Source organism: Paramormyrops kingsleyae, chromosome 5, assembly GCF_048594095.1.
Source record: "Paramormyrops kingsleyae isolate MSU_618 chromosome 5, PKINGS_0.4, whole genome shotgun sequence".
Classification (NCBI taxonomy): Eukaryota; Metazoa; Chordata; class Actinopteri; order Osteoglossiformes; family Mormyridae; genus Paramormyrops; species Paramormyrops kingsleyae.
In genome coordinates this window covers 4,523,048-4,540,112 of record NC_132801.1, presented here as the reverse complement: position 1 = coordinate 4,540,112, position 17,065 = coordinate 4,523,048, and the positions used below count along the sequence as shown (strand labels likewise).

The 17,065-nt window shown below is 53.6% G+C and overlaps 2 protein-coding genes across 2 annotated transcripts; both read right to left on the bottom strand.

Annotated features, from left to right (window-relative positions):
* Positions 1–4,688: 4,688 nt before the first annotated feature.
* On the bottom strand, positions 4,689–11,577 carry pycr1b (pyrroline-5-carboxylate reductase 1b). Its single transcript, XM_023816923.2, has 8 exons — positions 11,429–11,577; positions 10,845–10,919; positions 10,485–10,555; positions 10,214–10,393; positions 8,289–8,510; positions 7,063–7,155; positions 6,779–6,942; positions 4,689–5,884 (listed from the first exon to the last, which is right to left on the bottom strand). Exons 2-8 carry the CDS (start codon positions 10,909–10,911, stop codon positions 5,722–5,724), a joined length of 960 nt encoding a protein of 319 aa, XP_023672691.2. The 5' UTR covers positions 10,912–10,919; positions 11,429–11,577; the 3' UTR covers positions 4,689–5,721.
* Positions 11,578–14,387: 2,810 nt separating this feature from the next.
* On the bottom strand, positions 14,388–17,065 carry LOC111846632 (myeloid-associated differentiation marker-like protein 2). Its single transcript, XM_023817034.2, has one exon. It carries the CDS (start codon positions 16,943–16,945, stop codon positions 15,950–15,952), a length of 996 nt encoding a protein of 331 aa, XP_023672802.2. The 5' UTR covers positions 16,946–17,065; the 3' UTR covers positions 14,388–15,949.

The following is a 17,065-nucleotide window of genomic DNA, read 5'->3' as shown; positions in this document are numbered from 1 at the left end:
GCCGCGTCAGCCTGGTTACGGAGCCTCAACCGGGTCAGAGGACGGCCGCGTCACCCTGGTTACGGAGCCTCAAACGGGTCAGAGGACGGGCGCGTCAGCCTGGTTACGGAGCCTCAAACGGGTCAGAGGACGGGCGCGTCAGCCTGGTTACGGAGCCTCAAACGGGTCAGAGGACGGGCGCGTCAGCCTGGTTACGGAGCCTCAACCGGGTCAGAGGACGGCCGCGTCAGCCTGGTTACGGAGCCTCAAACGGGTCAGAGGACGGGCGCGTCAGCCTGGTTACGGAGCCTCAAACGGGTCAGAGGACGGGCGCGTCAGCCTGGTTACGGAGCCTCAACCGGGTCAGAGGACGGCCGCGTCAGCCTGGTTACGGAGCCTCAACCGGGTCAGAGGACGGCCGCGTCAGCCTGGTTACGGAGCCTCAACCGGGTCAGAGGACGGCCGCGTCAGCCTGGTTACGGAGCCTCAAACGGGTCAGAGGACGGCCGCGTCAGCCTGGTTACGGAGCCTCAACCGGGTCAGAGGACGGCCGCGTCAGCCTGGTTACGGAGCCTCAAACGGGTCAGAGGACGGCCGCGTCAGCCTGGTTACGGAGCCTCAACCGGGTCAGAGGACGGCCGCGTCAGCCTTGTTACGGAGCCTCAAACGGGTCAGAGGACGGGCGCGTCAGCCTGGTTACGGAGCCTCAAACGGGTCAGAGGACGGGCGCGTCAGCCTGGTTACGGAGCCTCAAACGGGTCAGAGGACGGCCGCGTCAGCCTGGTTACGGAGCCTCAAACGGGTCAGAGGACGGCCGCGTCAGCCTGGTTACGGAGCCTCAACCGCGTCAGAGGACGGCCGCGTCAGCCTGGTTACGGAGCCTCAACCGGGTCAGAGGACGGCCGCGTCACCCTGGTTACGGAGCCTCAAACGGGTCAGAGGACGGCCGCGTCAGCCTGGTTACGGAGCCTCAACCGCGTCAGAGGACGGCCGCGTCAGCCTGGTTACGGAGCCTCAAACGGGTCAGAGGACGGCCGCGTCACCCTGGTTACGGAGCCTCAAACGGGTCAGAGGACGGGCGCGTCAGCCTGGTTACGGAGCCTCAAACGGGTCAGAGGACGGGCGCGTCAGCCTGGTTACGGAGCCTCAAACGGGTCAGAGGACGGCCGCGTCAGCCTGGTTACGGAGCCTCAACCGGGTCAGAGGACGGCCGCGTCAGCCTGGTTACGGAGCCTCAAACGGGTCAGAGGACGGCCGCGTCAGCCTGGTTACGGAGCCTCAACCGGGTCAGAGGACGGCCGCGTCAGACTGGTTACGGAGCCTCAACCGGGTCAGAGGACGGCCGCGTCAGCCTGGCTACGGAGCCTCAACCGGGTCAGAGGACGGCCGCGTCAGCCTGGTTACGGAGCCTCAAACGGGTCAGAGGACGGGCGCGTCAGCCTGGTTACGGAGCCTCAAACGGGTCAGAGGACGGCCGCGTCAGCCTGGTTACGGAGCCTCAACCGGGTCAGAGGACGGCCGCGTCAGCCTGGTTACGGAGCCTCAACCGGGTCAGAGGACGGCCGCGTCAGCCTGGTTACGGAGCCTCAACCGGGTCAGAGGACGGCCGCGTCAGCCTGGTTACGGAGCCTCAAACGGGTCAGAGGACGGCCGCGTCAGCCTGGTTACGGAGCCTCAAACGGGTCAGAGGACGGCTGTGTCAGCTTGGTTACTATTCTGTCCTAATAATGATACTAATAATAATAGTGACGACACCCACATGAAGCGCCTTGAAAGGCGCTATATAAAAATAAATTGAACTGAACTGACCAATTCCTGTATGACCCTGTGTAATGTGAAAGTCTGCATTGTGTTGCTTTGGGGTGACCTCCTCCTTACAGGGACTGATGACACTTAATCTGATGTTCCGGCATTTTAATGTCCCTATTAACACAGTCGCAGGCTGAGAAGCTGATCGTTTGTTCTCTTGCTGCATATGAAAACAGATTTTCCAGGCCATCCAGACAATGCTCCTGAATATTACAGGTCGTTCGGATACCTCTGCTCCTTCTGCGGACACCGTGGCGGTTTTGCCAGATTTTATCTGGGTTATTTATGCGTGGAGTGCCAACCCGTTTTCGCGTGGAATTCTCCTCTGCCGTGGATATTTTGATGAGGGATTTGGCAGCTTTCGGGGATCCATTGATGTCCTGTTTGGTACTTTTGTGAAGAGCTGGTGGGAAGTCATTTAAATATTCCGTAAATTCCCCAAGCAAGACTTCCCGTCATCCTGATTCCACATGGAGAAGCTATATCTTCTGTAAGAATCATAGATGCTGAAACGAACTATGCCTCAGACACCCAACCTGCCCTCCGACGCGGAAAAGATCGACGCACCAGCCTTCCTTTATTAGGTCTTTGGTACTCGTAATAGTCGACTCGTTTTTTTAAATAACAGCAGGCATTTTTGGCATATCTACAGCGACAGCAAACAGCTGGGGAATGCTCTTCAAAGGCACATCCCTCGCTCATCGGTGGAAGCCGGCGAGATCCCGCAGTCAGGCCCGCGGTTTGGCAGATAAGCAAGCAGCCATTTTCCTGGGGATCGCTGGAAGCCACCCGTGTCAGAGGCACGCGGCATGTCACCTCTATAGAAAACAACAGCTCCATTACTCTCCCAGATATAAAGCGGTTGGCCTCTTTTTATGAGGAGAGTTTCCTTTGGTCGACTCTTGACCCCTTCGCTCATCAGCAGAGCGCTACCACCCACTCATCCAGCCACTGCCGTTCAGGTCATATCTCACCGAAATCCCATCAAGCGTTATTGAATATTAGAGGATATTATCTGTCCCAAACAAGCTCTTAATTACCTGATCTTAGTGTGGTGTCAATTATGGATGGTTTGAAATACTACAATGTTCACGAGCAGTTTGTGAGAGGGGGTTTAAACAGAGAAATTATAAAGGCTCTTTACAGGACAGCGTGGCGGCGGTTGACGCAGACGTCCTTGCGGCTGTGTCACTCCTGCCCAGCGCCTGTTCCTTTCCTCCACAGAGACCTGAGGCTGCCTCCGTTTCCCAGACAGCTCCACCCCATGAGGTCACCAGGAGACATTTTGCAGTTTCGGCGCCAGAGCCGGCACTTTACTCTTAAGCAAAATCCTGGTTCTGAAATCAGACGTCTTCAGTGTCCGCCATGTACTTGGCTCCGGTTCTCGGTCGATGTGGGTTGACCTCACCGTCGGCTGGCTGGGGGCCCCGTAGAGCGAGACGGCCAGGGATGAGACGCCGTGGCCTGCTTATGTGGGGCTGCGACCCTTTAATCACTAAAATAACATTATAAAACCATTTCACCTCCGTTGACTTCAGTGGTGGCCCTAACATTTACATTAAGACGACGACTAACCCATTTTCTCTTGGCTGCCTGTTCCTTAAAAACATTAAAGCAAAATCTCTCTGCTGATTGCGTGAAACTATCTGCTGTGAAACATGCGCCAAGGCAATGAAAATGCTCCTTTTATGACTTTTTTATTGCACTTTGACAATAGTAAATGTGAGGAACAACGCCGGAGTGCGGCTGAGTGGAATTCCCCTTTGTGCTATCAACCTGGGTTTCAAAACAATGGTGAGAGGAACTTGGGAGGGAATTTTAACATATCACTCCCCCTTGGCACCTGTGATGTGGGGGGTTTCCCTTGAAAAGCTTCTGCCTTGTCTCGAGGCACCTGTACTGCATCCATTCCTGCTGTGTCTGTCCACGATTTCCGGATATGACTGTCTGTCTGACGTGTGCAGCATAGAGATGGGGAAAGCTTAAGGTCTGAGTGCAGGGCCGGCCAGCGTCCAGGGCCCCTGGAGCAGCGGGGGTTAAGGGCCCTGCTCAAGGGCCTAACAGTGATACAATTACCCTGCCGGCCACAGGATTCAAACCCACAACCTTCCGGACGGGGCACGGATCCGTACCCCCTGCAAGCTACACACCGCCCGGAAACGGTGTTATATAAATAGAACTGTTCTGAATGGGGCCAGTATTTTGTAACAAACCAAATGTCTAAAGTAACTGGTTGAAATAAAGAGCACCATCTGGCTGATTTTATTGTTCTTTTTAAGACGTTCCAGGGCTGAGGCCTCACTCACAGTGACACGGTCATCAGGTCCAGGGTGAAAGTCGCTTAGAACCTCCCCTCTGCCCATCAAAAGCACTAAAACAGCTTTCAGGTGTGTGACAGGCTGCTGGTGCAGAAAGCCCGCCCCCCAAAGCCTCAGCCCCACCCCTTTTAGCTATAACAAGGGGGAAAAGCCCCTTAGGTGCCCTGCATCAGCTCTCCCCAAAGCGGAATGACAGCAATCATAGTGCCATAGTAAGTCCAGTCCAGCGAGGTGAGGGATCCTGACCGCTAGTGTCAGTCCCACAGCCAGCTGGGCCACCTGTGGCATTTCCACCCCCCCAGCGCCGGGAACGTTTACATACCCAGACAGATTTTTGACACCAGTTTTAAAAGTACTGTATGGTGCTGCTGAGTCTTAAAGAAACAGCGGGAATATTTTGGTTCACGTTCAAGCCCTTCGGGCACGGTGTCCGCACCCGAGGAAGGAAGGAAGGAAGGAAGCGAGGGAAAGGATTTAAACCGCGTCCACTGCGTAACACAAAACCGCACGCGAACCCTCAGGCAGATTACTCAACTTTCCCCATCACGCCCCCTGCAGGCAGTAAAACGAAACTGACGACACTGGACGAGAAGCACCTTTAATACTGTATGAAACACATTGTTTGCAAAAATCAATTTATAAATTCAATAAGAAAAAGACAGGTTCCGACATCTCAGTACAAATTAGTGTAACTACACTTGGACTGATATTTCTACATTATCCTGTCCAAGAAACGAATTACAGGGCGTTCAAATACATATTTTTCTTAACCTTTGACAGCGAGTGAGGGCTGTAACCTGGGAGAGCAGGCCGACTGAGAAGGCGTTCCCGTTCCTAACCTGCGAAACCTGTTAAGGCGTCTCTCAAACAAAAGACGCGACGTCTGGCATTGCGATGGGGCACAAAGCCAGGCGTTTCGGGAGATGAAAACGCACTGCTAATGCAACAGGGTAAGATAGACGGCTTAGAATCTGCTTTAGGCTTAATACCCAAGGAGGACAATAGACGACAGAACGGAATGAACGACAGCCCTCGACTGGAGCACGTGTTCGCATTTAAGACGGCCTCTCGACACCACACACGGCGTGCGGAAAAGGCCAGGGCACCGGACGGGGATGAGGGAGTTGAAAGGGACGTGAGGAAGGGGTCGAGCGCCAGGTGGAGAGAAGAAGTTTGCCATGGAATGTGCTAGAAATCTCCCGGGGGTGGGAAAGGAAGGAGAGGCTCACGGGCCGTCAAAACCCTTCCTGGAGTTTGGCTTTGAAGTGGCTGATGTGCCGCCGGCGAACTGGGTCACTACAGACCCCATGGACGAGGCTGAAATGGTACAGTGCCGACGAAAACCGGCTGCAGGGCGCGGAACATAATACTGCAGATTACAAAGATGGGGGGGGGGGGCGCATGACCAGGCCTGAATGTAAATGTAAAAACTGACTTATCCAGAGCTAAATACCCTCAGCCTGCAGAGTTCAGATGGAGGTCATACCCCCCCCTCACTCCTTAGCGGGCCAGAAGGCTTTGTTAGTGCATGTATGCGTGTTTGTCTGACTGTACCTATATGCCCAGGATCCTGGCCACGGTGTGGCCCAGGCCACGCCCACTCAGGGGCGGGGCCTCAGTTTCTCTTCCTGCCCGGGTTGCTCTTGTTGAAGAGGCTGACGGCCGCCTTGGGCCCCCCTGCTGCCGCCACACCCGGCTGCTGCAGAACCTTGTCCAGCGTCGTCTTCTTGATGGCAGCCGGAGAGATGCTCTCCTGGTCGGCCAGGGACTGCAGCTCCCTGGGAGGGTGAGGAGGAGCATGAGGAAGGGCAGGCGAAGAACCGGAGGTCAGAGCACATCACGGCCAGCCTCAGTGCACGGTTTGTTAACTGTGCCAGGTTGGAGGTCACTGGTTCGCTCCCAGATGGGGCTCGGCTGTTGTACCCTAGAGCAAAGTACTTAACCTGAAATGGCTCCGGTGAAAACGTGTGGCCGTATAAACTGACTCTGCGTGCTGTCAGCCGGGCAGCGAAATGTAAGCGGGCGTCTGAAGCAACTGTCTGCCCATTAATAGACCTGGGATTTACGGCAGGAGCGGCGACGCAGGAAATAGAGCAGGAACAGTTCAGCCTCGGCTCCCTGGAGACACGCTGATGCTGCAGCCCGCAGGAAAGCTCTTTAACTTTTAATTTATTCGGCAAAATATGCAGTAGTTGTACGTCGGGGTCAGAAGCGTAAAACCGTACATTTATACAAGTCATTCTGGAGAACAAACACAATCAGCTAGGTAACTTGGTGATGGCCCTCGAAGACTTAGACATCTCCACTCCACTAGTGCCTCACGAGTTGAACGTCCGCTACTCGTGACTGCCCCCTTCTGGCCAAACAGTGACATGACAGAGTAACAGCTGCGGCGGATCTGACGGTCGATCATGCTATTAACCGCTTTAATTTGAACGCCTGAGCGGACAGAGGAAGCTCTGAGGAATAACCACAGCTGTCAAAGAGACTTAAAACAAACATGACCAACTTCCGGCCTTGTCCTTGAAATAAGCACTGACCTTTTCAGACAAATTTAGCCAAACCGAGACCAAGCCTACTGAACACCGACTGTGATAGGCTCCCCCAGAAAGGAGTGGCTGAGGGTGCTGAATGGAGCTGGGGACGAGGGGGGGGGGGGTACGGCGGCACACCTAGTTCGAATGCAAGAGGCCTCCACAGCGTTGATGAGCAGGCTGCGGAATCCCCCGCTCTCCAGGAAGTGCAGGGCGTGAATGGTGGCGCCCCCTGGTGAGCAGACATTATCCTTCAGTTGGCCGGGATGTTGCTCCGAGTCCAGCAGCATCTTGGCCGCGCCCTGGTGTGACAGAATGAATCAGAGGGACTTCACACTGACCTGCTCCTCAGGGGACTGGCTGTACTGGTATCAGCAATCAAACGGGACTTCCAGTAACAACAAGAGGAGACGGCGGCTCACCAGTAAGGCTTGAGCTCCCAGCCGGATGGCTAACCTTCTGGGCAGCCCCATCTTCACCCCACCGTCCGCGAGGGCATCCAAGGCCGTAAACGCCTGGTGGAGGGGGCGGGGGGCAGAGGGGGTGGCGCAGGACGACAGAAATCAGTATCAACAGACCATCGGGGAACAGCGGCGAGCTCCCTAAGATCAACAGCAGCTGCTTTTCCGGAGCGACCCAGGAAATCAGTGTGATGCAGACAGGAAGTGCTGCCGGGGAGGGCGAAGCGGACAAGGAGGCAGACTTCCGACGGAAAGTTTGCAGGTTCAAGGCCGGGGAGAGGAGTCAGTGACGTCCCTGAGAGGGGACACACACCCCGGACGCCAGCCGGCCGGCCGAGGAAAAGGCCACAACGCGTGTGAGAGGTATGCAGGTCAAACTGGGGTGGGGGGGGGTAACCAAATAGCCGAACGGCTAACTGGGGCAGGGCAGGGAGGCCATAACCTGACACGGGGGAGTCTCTGCCCCAATCCCTGAGCCTCGGCGGGTAATTAAACCCGGCCAGCGCCGCGCCCTCAGCCTGCATATGGGACCTGGGGGCGCCTGCCCCCGCCATATATAACCCGGCACGCAGCCGACCGCCACAACGGCATTAAGGGAAAGACAAAAGTGGTCACTCTCGGTGGCATTTGCCACACTTCATGAGGCCCCCTGTTGACCACAATCTGTCACTACACTGGGGGGGGGGGGGGAGCAGGGTGCCCAGACATGATTTTTTCAGTGGTGCCCCAGAAACAACCAACTAGACCCAGGTCACTCTTAATACAAATTCCTTCAAAAACAAAGCCCCTGATATAAACAGATATATATGTATTGACAGTGACTGAGAGGCAGGGCATATGATGTGGGGTCACGACCCTCTTTAGCGAGAAGGGGAACTGAGGTTTTACCATTAAGTGAAACACCAAAATACAACAGGCCACTAATCCAGGTCCATATGACATTTATATTACATTGGAATTTATTTAGATGACCTGGTGCCGACCACAGGATTTGAACCAGCGACCTTCTGGTGAGTGATCTAACCCACTGAGACACACATTGAACAATCAGGACAAAACTGAGCGATGCTTTTTGAGGTAAATGTGCCAAAAAATGGGTTAAAGACGAGGGGGTAGGGGAGGTGGAGGCGGGCGGATCGAGACGCCCCGACAGGATGGTACGCCAGCGTGCAGTGGACTCCACTCACGTAGGCAGGGCCGCTGCCGCTCAGGCCGGTGACGGCGTCGATGAGGTCCTCCTCCACCTCCGTGCAGAAGCCCACACTGGCCATGAGCTGCTCCAGCAGTCTGCCGTCCTCCGCCTCGGCGTGCGTGCCCACCGCGTACACCGTGGCCCCCTCCCGCACCACCACCGGCGTGTTGGTCATGCAGCGCATCACGCGGGGAGCCGGCCGGTACTGGACAAGCTTCTGCAGAGCGATATGGGGGGGCAACAGTGGTCACATTTACGGCATTGTAAATAATCAGATTCTAGATTCTGTCATCTCATCGTGTAAGGGCGCACCCGACCGCACAGGGGTACCAGGAAATGCCATGCGTCCCAGGTCACCATCCACCGTCCGCTCACCACTGAGGAGCATCCAACACATATCACAGTCCGCTCGGCCGAACATGCTGATGTTTGTGTTTCCGTCATGCAAAGATCTAACAGCAAGCTCTCTAAACGACGAATGCTGGGAACCATCACATGTCATGTGTGCCACCAGTGTACTGGGTGCCCAAAGTGCCCACAGCTACAACGACCTGAACAAAATTCACACTCTCGTCCCAAAATATGAGCAAAATTAATAAGTCTTGAGCATTTTCACGTCCAATTAATAATGTTTTTGCAATATAATGAATCGTGTTATTTGTGATACTGATGTCCAAAGTTCTTTAAAACGATAAACTACAGAATTAAGATATTACCAAAAATAAGCAACACTGTAATATTAAAAGCTACCTGGCGAAATGCTGACTTGTCACTACAAAGGCACTGGTTACTGTCCCTGCAAGTCTGAATACTATTTACAGTGATTGTTTATGTCCTGAAAAGAGAAACGTCTTGCTGTGATTATTTATTCATTACTGGTGATAATACTTGACATGTTTTGACATTTTATGAAGCGTTTGTATGTTCCTCTTAATGAAATAGGTCTAGTGGCAATTTTCAGATTGTGAACTGCATAATGTGTGTGTTTTGGTTTAATTTGTACAGTAACAAGAGCATGAAAGCTCATTCTTAAAAAAAATATATAACTCTAGAAAGAAGCTCAGCAACAGTAAATTTTGGTCAGACCATCTTGGGATATACAAGTATCCATGATAAAAATATGGAAACGATTCTAATGCGGACATTACAATAGGCAATTTTGAGGAAATATGAAAATCAAGTACATTTCAAAACATTATTGTAAGACTCCTATTAGAGTAATAAATATTGCTGCTTCTCATCCAGTGGACCAAGATATTGTTATAAGCCGGACATTCCGTATCAGAGGAGCGCCGTGAGCTGGAAGCTGGACTGAAGCTGAGTTGGCAGAATGCATAAAATCAATTAAAATTTCAAAAGGCTGTAGTTTCAATACTATTAGAGATACAGACTTAATGTTTATGATTTCTCCTGAAGTTTGGCATAGGAGCTCCTGTGATTTTTTTGATGGGAATCTCAGAGGGTGACCGGGGATAATTTTCTCGAACTGAGTGATTTGATACAGAATGACTCATAATCATATATATGCCTAGTTCTACGGTAACGGTATTACAACAAAATCTGGGTACAATTTGAAAAGAACGGACTTGCTTTGTTTAAAATGCCATCAGTTCTCTGTTGGCCTGCACCCTTCACCAAATGCATGACATTTTGGTAACGCAATTGCCTCTGCTGTAGAATTGCTCATATATTATAAAGAACTTGTTATCTCCCGGGGTACCAAACCCAGTCTTTACCAGACAGGAAACCACACACATGACCCAGGTCCAAATTCACCTAAGACCCTGCGCAAGCACCCTGTCCTCCAAGAAAACGGCCTGCAAGGACCCCTGGCAACAGGAGACCCGCTTCTTCACCTCCCGCCACACCTGCCCCACCTGCCCCCCTGCTCCTCAGGACCCACTCAAACCCGCCACCGACCTTCTCGATGGAGCTGATTGTGACACCGGCCGCACAGGACACAATGAGATGCCGGTCCTGGATGTCAGGCCCGATCTCGTCCAGCACAAAGGGGATGATGTGCGGCTTGACGGCCAGGAAGAGCACGTCACTCCGGTTGGCCGTCTCCTTGTTGCTGGTGGTGAAGTTCACCCCCATTTTCTGCATGCAGCAGGAAAGAAATATTTGTAAAAACGCTTAACGGCATTCGGGGGGGACGGAAGCACCCATGTGAGAGGCAGGCGGCACGCACCCTGAGGCCGGACACCGTGGGGAGCTCAGTGTCCGGCGAACTGGCCATGATCTTATGCGTCGCAATTACACCTCAAGTGGGGAGGGAGACAAAAGTGTGGCAGTCAGCGAAAAAGAAAAAGAAAAAAACAACAAAACAAAACTGCCCACCCAACATAAAAGAAATCAGGCTATACTGTAAACGCACGAACAAGCTGAATCTCTGGTCAAAGAAGCATTCCTCTGTGGCAGCTGGATTACGGCCAAAATAAGCTGAATAGGGGAATGGTAAAACGGCCAGTGAACCCTAAAAAACACATTAACGTGGCCAGAGACTCCTTCAAATCGCTTTTTCAATGGGGGTGGGCAAGGGGGGTCCTACCGGCTGCGGTAAAGCCTTTGACTAAGGCGTGGGCGAGCTGGCCCGCTCCGATAAACCCCACACTCATTGCGGTCTCTGGAAAAAAATAATACAAATAAAAATTATAGTAAAATATTACACATTACAAATACATGACCACGGAAAAAAACGCGCCACGTTTCACCATCATTAACAGCTATTTACAAAGGCACGGCTGTTCCTGCACCATCGTGGTGAATTTTCATGCAGATATGTTTTTATTATTACTCGTTAAGGTCGTATCGTGGACAGTGTATGCCCACTGGCAGCTATTCATTTATTAGCTTGATATGTCCCAATAAAATGGACTTTACTTCAGGCTGTCCGGGTGATGTTATGATTGCATCATCCTATTGATATCACGATCTCAGACTTAACCTGCAGCACCGACCGGCAGCCGTGGATGCTCGCAGCGCGTTAGAAACTCGCCTGGCGGCCTTCTCTCTGATGGTTAATCGCTTGCCTTAAGCATTAGTACTTAAATAAAAGGTCTAATCGTCTATACAGTTGCTGAGAAGCGCGTGAAACGTGTGTATTTTAGTGTACAGCTCCATGCTGATTCTTACCTTTGCAACAAAAGATCAACACCAACGCCTAAATAAAACGTTAGGCGTAAAACCGGCCACGTCCTCAGACCGCTAATAAAAACTCAACCGGCTTTTTTTGTTACTGAAACAACAAACGTGTCAACGTGGCCTCCTCCTCTTTCCCCGCCCACGTGTTTCGGGTCGAAATTTTAATTGGCAGGCTCACTGGCCAATCGCTAGCGAGCTAGGCTGCTCCTGTAGCCAATGGTTGGACGATAAATATATACATAAGCTTAAGGGCTTCGTTGCATCATGTTCACGGGAGCAGTAACAGGGATTCTTAGACAAAAATATGGGTCAAGTTCAAAGCACGGAAGCTGGTGTGATTAAATAGGTCCGTACACTCCCGGAGGCAGGCGCATTGAGGCAATTTGGATGATTTTCCAAAAATGTTGTTTTTGCCATTTAAAATGCTAAAACAATTACATCAAAGCCGGATGAGTGACACGAACGTGCATATAGAACGGTTCTGTTTGATACAAGCATATTATATTAAACGTATCATCTGACGTGACTTCCAGATGAGCCGTACGTAAATTTCGTAGCTTAACACAATGCGGAGGGAAAGCCATAAGTTCGCGCTGGGAACAGATTTGCCGGTTGCCTGCATGCAAGCGGCCCGTAGCGCGGTGGCGCGCACCGTTCGCTCCCCATCTCTGCCCTAATCGCAGTGTAATCACTCCTGCCAACATGTGTCGCTATCGGGTCGTCAGTGGCGCAGGCGGGCTGTCAGGCGCCAGGTGCCCGAGATGCGGGATTCAGGCGATGATCTGATGTTTATTTTAAACCTCCAGGGAAACTTCGTTCCTCCTGGTCTCCACCGGACTAAAACCCGCCGGCTTCCTATGGCCTGCGAGAAACAAAGTGCTTCAACTGCTGAATTTGGGGTGGGGTTTTCTTCAACCCGAAATTGCTGCACATTCCTCCTATAATGCCCCGGCCTTTGCATGCCGCTTCACTCGACACTGGCGGTATGGATGCTGTTCATCAGCTAATGTCAAACGTGAGAGCCCCCGCCCCCCCCCCCACCCCCCAAAAAAAAACCCCAGAAGGCCAAGGGACTTGAGTGATCTTCATTCCTGGTGTGTCATGCTTCCCTAAAATGGCTTTCTGCAGTCAAGTGGGGGATCTTTAGAGCAGTCACAGATCAGGAATCGCAAATATATAACCGGCAGCGTCTCTTCCTACTTGCCACAGGGCTTTTCTTAGTTGCTGTCGTTGCTTTTGTTGTATTACTTGTATTCAAAGTGACAAGCAAATGTCTCTGGGGTCCGGTAGGACACTTTCATCAGTTACTTTATCAGATTTTACAATGACAGATATTTCGGAAAGATTTTTTTTCTTCTTCTCCACGACGGGAACACATTTCTGTTTTCCAAAAGCACAGCCTGTAATATGTTAAGTATCTGCGTGGTGGAGGTGTGTGAGCTGGCTTCTCTGATAATGTAATTGTGCGTCATAATTGTTTTGGCAACTGGGTTTATATCAGAGGTACTCGATTATTTTTCCCCCGAGGTCCGAATTCTATCAGCGACATGTAGCCGAGGACCAAGGGCCCCCCCCCTGCTAGTGTCCACCAGTTCTGAGTACCTCTGGTTCAGTTAAATAACTTAGTAAAATAATGTGTTTGAACCCCCATGAAATTAGTTTGCTACCAATCAGACACGCAGTCAGTTATGAAAATTATGACCTTGAAGCCCCCTTGAAATCTGCACCCTCCCTCCAGTCGACAGAACCTACTGAGGGCTCCCCCCCCCCCTCCACAAGGAGGCAAAATTTACGGATGAGGAGCCTCAAATTCACTCAGGATTCAAACACTCAAATTCATAGTGTAGTACATACCTAACTGGGTGGGTTGCCTGTTTAAGGGAGATGCCCCCCCCCCCCCTCAGTGAAGCAAGAGGGCATTCCCAGAAAAGAATGCAAGCAGACACATTTCTTTGCCTCAACAAGCAGCTAAATATAAATGTGAAGCTGCAGCCTGGGCAGGGCCCTGCCGTCCTGTCAGCTGTGACCGCCAGGCGGGGGGGCACTGGCATGCTGGTGCCTGCCCAGTTTCCCCAGTTCATCCCCTCCCAACACTTGTAGACATTCCAGGACAGCAGCTGGGTGTTCGGGCCCCCCTGCAGATCTGCGGTGCCCCCGCATGTGTCGCCAGGCAGAGCCCCCCCCCCCCTTTTCGGCATCCCCAGGCCTGCGAGTGGTTGCGGTTTAGGGTCCCTTAGGGGGCATACGGGAGGGGCTATCTCTGCGTGGGGATTGCTCTTCTATGATTCTCTGTCCCTCCCCCCGTATTTTTTTCCCCGGGCATGTTAATGGAAACGGCTGGGGTTCAGCCCACCTCTCTCTCTTTCTGACAGGTGATGCATGACGACACTTATTGGCTGTCGAAAATCCCCAGGGACTTATTCAGATGCCGGCATAGCGAGAGGGTCTGCGATGGGGGTGGGGTGGGGGGGGAATCGAAGCGTAGCCGTCGATTGTCAACCCCCCACACCCCAGCACCACCACACCATTCCTCTGGGTGGGAGGGAGTGGAGCCTCATTCTGAGACCATGCATCTGTCTCTGTGGCCACATTATCTGGCTCTTCTTGCAATATCTATCAGGGTGTTGTTGGGGGGTGCGGGGGATAGGGGGCTGAGAACAGTTTGAAATTCAGGAGGTGAACGGCTCGCGTCCAATGTTCCCCTTTCGACATAACCTCCTCCCTGAGATTCTCCTTTCCACTAGTTTACTAGCAACCAAGTTCTCATGATGTTTTCATTTGAATCGCTGTTCTTTTGAGGTCTTACGATGTCCCGTAAAGTGTCGTGAAGCTCCCGTTCCAATGCTAACTCGCACTTGTTACTGGTCACTCTGGAAGCTCTGCCTATCTCGCTCCTACATCCCCCTGTACGAGAGAGTCTGCTAAAGAAATAAATGTGAATGCAAACAGATCAGGTTCACACCAGCATCGCAAGGTATGAGATAGCACTGATCTCCTCAATGCACGCTCATCTTTTATTTGAAACAGGTGCCTTGAGTGTATCCTAAACGATCTCCAAACCTGTTCTGTATTTTTACTCCGAGGCTCTCAGCAGTGCCCACGCAGTACAAATGAGAAGAGCCACCAGGTCAGCGGTCGCCGTGTCCAGGCAGTTCACCCCGCGCAGGACTGCAGGCTGACATTTCAGCGTGTTTCAGGTTCCACAGACTGTCCACCTAAAGATGGAGACAGCTGATCTCCTGCGGCGATGTGCTCAGCCGGGAAGGGCTATTCGTGGCCCGATCAAAGCTGGGAGTGATCCAGGGGGCGTATTAAAGACATGCAAGATGACAGCCTTCTGACGTGTGAATCAGGGACCCTCCGCTGCAGGGCGGAACAGAGAGAGACAAGCGAGCTGAGGCACAGACAGGTACCACGGTGGCCTTCGAGACATGGGTTCTCATGTTTTTATAGCGCTTCAAAACAGGACATGTGTACCTGTTTGTCATAATCATCACATGCTACCATGATGGTCTGGGGTCAAGGTTCTGAAATCTCACCTTACATGCACACACACAAACACACATATAAAATATATATATATATATATGTGTAACATCAAACTGTAAGCCCTTCTCTATATGGCTCCTCGGCCGGGGGGGGGGGGGGGGGGGGGGAGTTTAATACCTGGTCCCTTGAAATAAACACGATAGAACATTAAATAACAGCTTTGGAAAAGCCTCCTTTTAGACAGCCTTAAGATCATGAAGAAACAGGTGAAGATTTACCACTTAAAAGTCCACATAGGAAACAGCGCCTGGGCTGAATTGTCCTCAGAAGGACTTTTAACTTGCCGGTGTTTGCAGGTCATTAGAGCAGTCCGAGCGTCGGGTCCGATGGCGATGTCAGTCCGGTCTCATACGTACTGACAGGCAAATGGGCTCAGCGGACTCCCCTTCTACAAGCTTCTCTGCAAAGAGAGCTGACCCGCGGCGCGTGTGTTTGACCGGAAATAAAAATGAAAAAATACATAAATAAATAAATAAACATAGAAATGACAACGAATGCGACGCAAACGGGGGCGGCGTTGCCATGGAAACCCCGGCGTCTGCGCGGACCCCGCGACTAGCCAGTGCAGCAGACGTGGCCTAAGACCCACTGAGCCGGGATTACGGGCCTTGGGCTGAGAGATGAGAAGCACATTTGGCTGACAAGTCCGTCCGGGAGCCGGGGCTGAGCGCGCGGCTAATCTGCTGATCCGGCGGGCCGGCCCCAGTCAGCACCGGCGGCTCTCGCTGAGGCAGCTGGATCCGTCCCGGGGATCAAGGGCGGGTCTTTGGGGGGAGGGGGAGGTGCAGGGAAGCTGTGGGGGCTTCTGTCCCGGCACCATCTGGAAGTCTGGGGGGGGGGGGCGATGGCAGCCTGAGGGTGGATTGTAGAAGTGCCCATGGACAGGGCACTAAAATGACTGGGGAGGGGTTCAGAGAGGTGACACCCAGGAAGATGGGGGGGGGGACACGGTCTGCAAGGGGGTTAGGAGACCAGGTAGACTCTGTGGGGGGTACAGGTGGACTGTGGCCGCCGGCTGTTCTTCAGGAAGGATATGTGTCCGGTAGAATCCGAGGGCGTGGCGCGGGAACGGCGGGAGGCCCAGCAGGCCCTCAGGGTGCAGGCGCAGTCGGCGGCGTACAGCAGCAGGTTGACGTAGGCGAAGGCAGCCACCGCCAGCCGGCTGTCCCAAGGGCAGCTCCCGCGTGGACAGCCGCCCTGCCCCCCCCCAGTGCCAGGCCGCCGAGTCTGCAGGCAGAAGACGTGCCAGACGGCGACGGCGCTGGCGTGGAGAAGGGCACCGATCAGGCCGCAGGCTGCTGCCAGGCATGAAGACGCATGTCTGCCGCACACGGCCAGCCCCACCACGGCCATGCCGGCAACCAAGCAGAGGGCCAAGGCCGCGGCGCAGTAGAGCGCTGGCGGGTAGTGGCCAAACTCGGCGTCGCAGGCCAGGAAGCTGAAGATGACGGCGGTGATGGCGGCCTGGGCGACCTTCAGCAGCCCCGGGCATGTGGCCATGTAGGCGGGCGGGCGGCCCCGGCGCGTGCGGGCGAGGCGGAGCTCAGCGATGAAGGCGGCGCAGCAGGCGCAGGAGCAGGCGGTGGCGGCGATGCGATAGTCCCGCCCCCCGCAAATACCGTATGGACAGGCGGAGCGCAGGAACACCAGAGGGTAGATGAGGGAAGCGGCGCCGCTCAGCAAGGCGAGCAGCATGGTCGCTGCCGCGGTCAGCTCAGGCCAGGACACGGGCAGCCGGCGCCAGGCCCGCGTTGCCTCCAGCAGGAACTCCGTCAGCGATGCCCCCAGGCACAGGCACCATGCCGCCATGCAGAAAGTCCCGTAGGGGCTGCTGTGACCTGCCCCATAGGCCACCAGGGTGACGGTGGCACCCGCTAGAAGCACCTGGCAGAGCCGAGCCCCGCCCAGCGGGGACAGCACCGCCGCTGGGTCCAGGCAGGGCTTGTCCTGGGGGTCCATGTCCGACTCCACCCGCTTAGACCCGTCTCTCCCGGACGACTCGTCTCCGTCGGCGGCGTTCCTCAGATCCCGCTCCAGTTCCCTCCGGCAGGAACCGTCCCACTCAGTCCTCTGTCAGAC

Coding starts and splice junctions, on each gene's coding strand:
- pycr1b (XM_023816923.2), bottom strand. CDS start 10,911: ATGAGTGTGGGGTTTATCGGAGCGGGCCAGCTCGCCCACGCCTTAGTC. Junction 7,156..8,288: donor GCGGCAGCGGCCCTGCCTAC/GTGAGTGGAGTC, acceptor CCCCTCCACCAG/GCGTTTACGGCCTTGGATGC. Junction 6,943..7,062: donor TGGGAGCTCAAGCCTTACTG/GTGAGCCGCCGT, acceptor CTGTCACACCAG/GGCGCGGCCAAGATGCTGCT.
- LOC111846632 (XM_023817034.2), bottom strand. CDS start 16,945: ATGGACCCCCAGGACAAGCCCTGCCTGGACCCAGCGGCGGTGCTGTCC.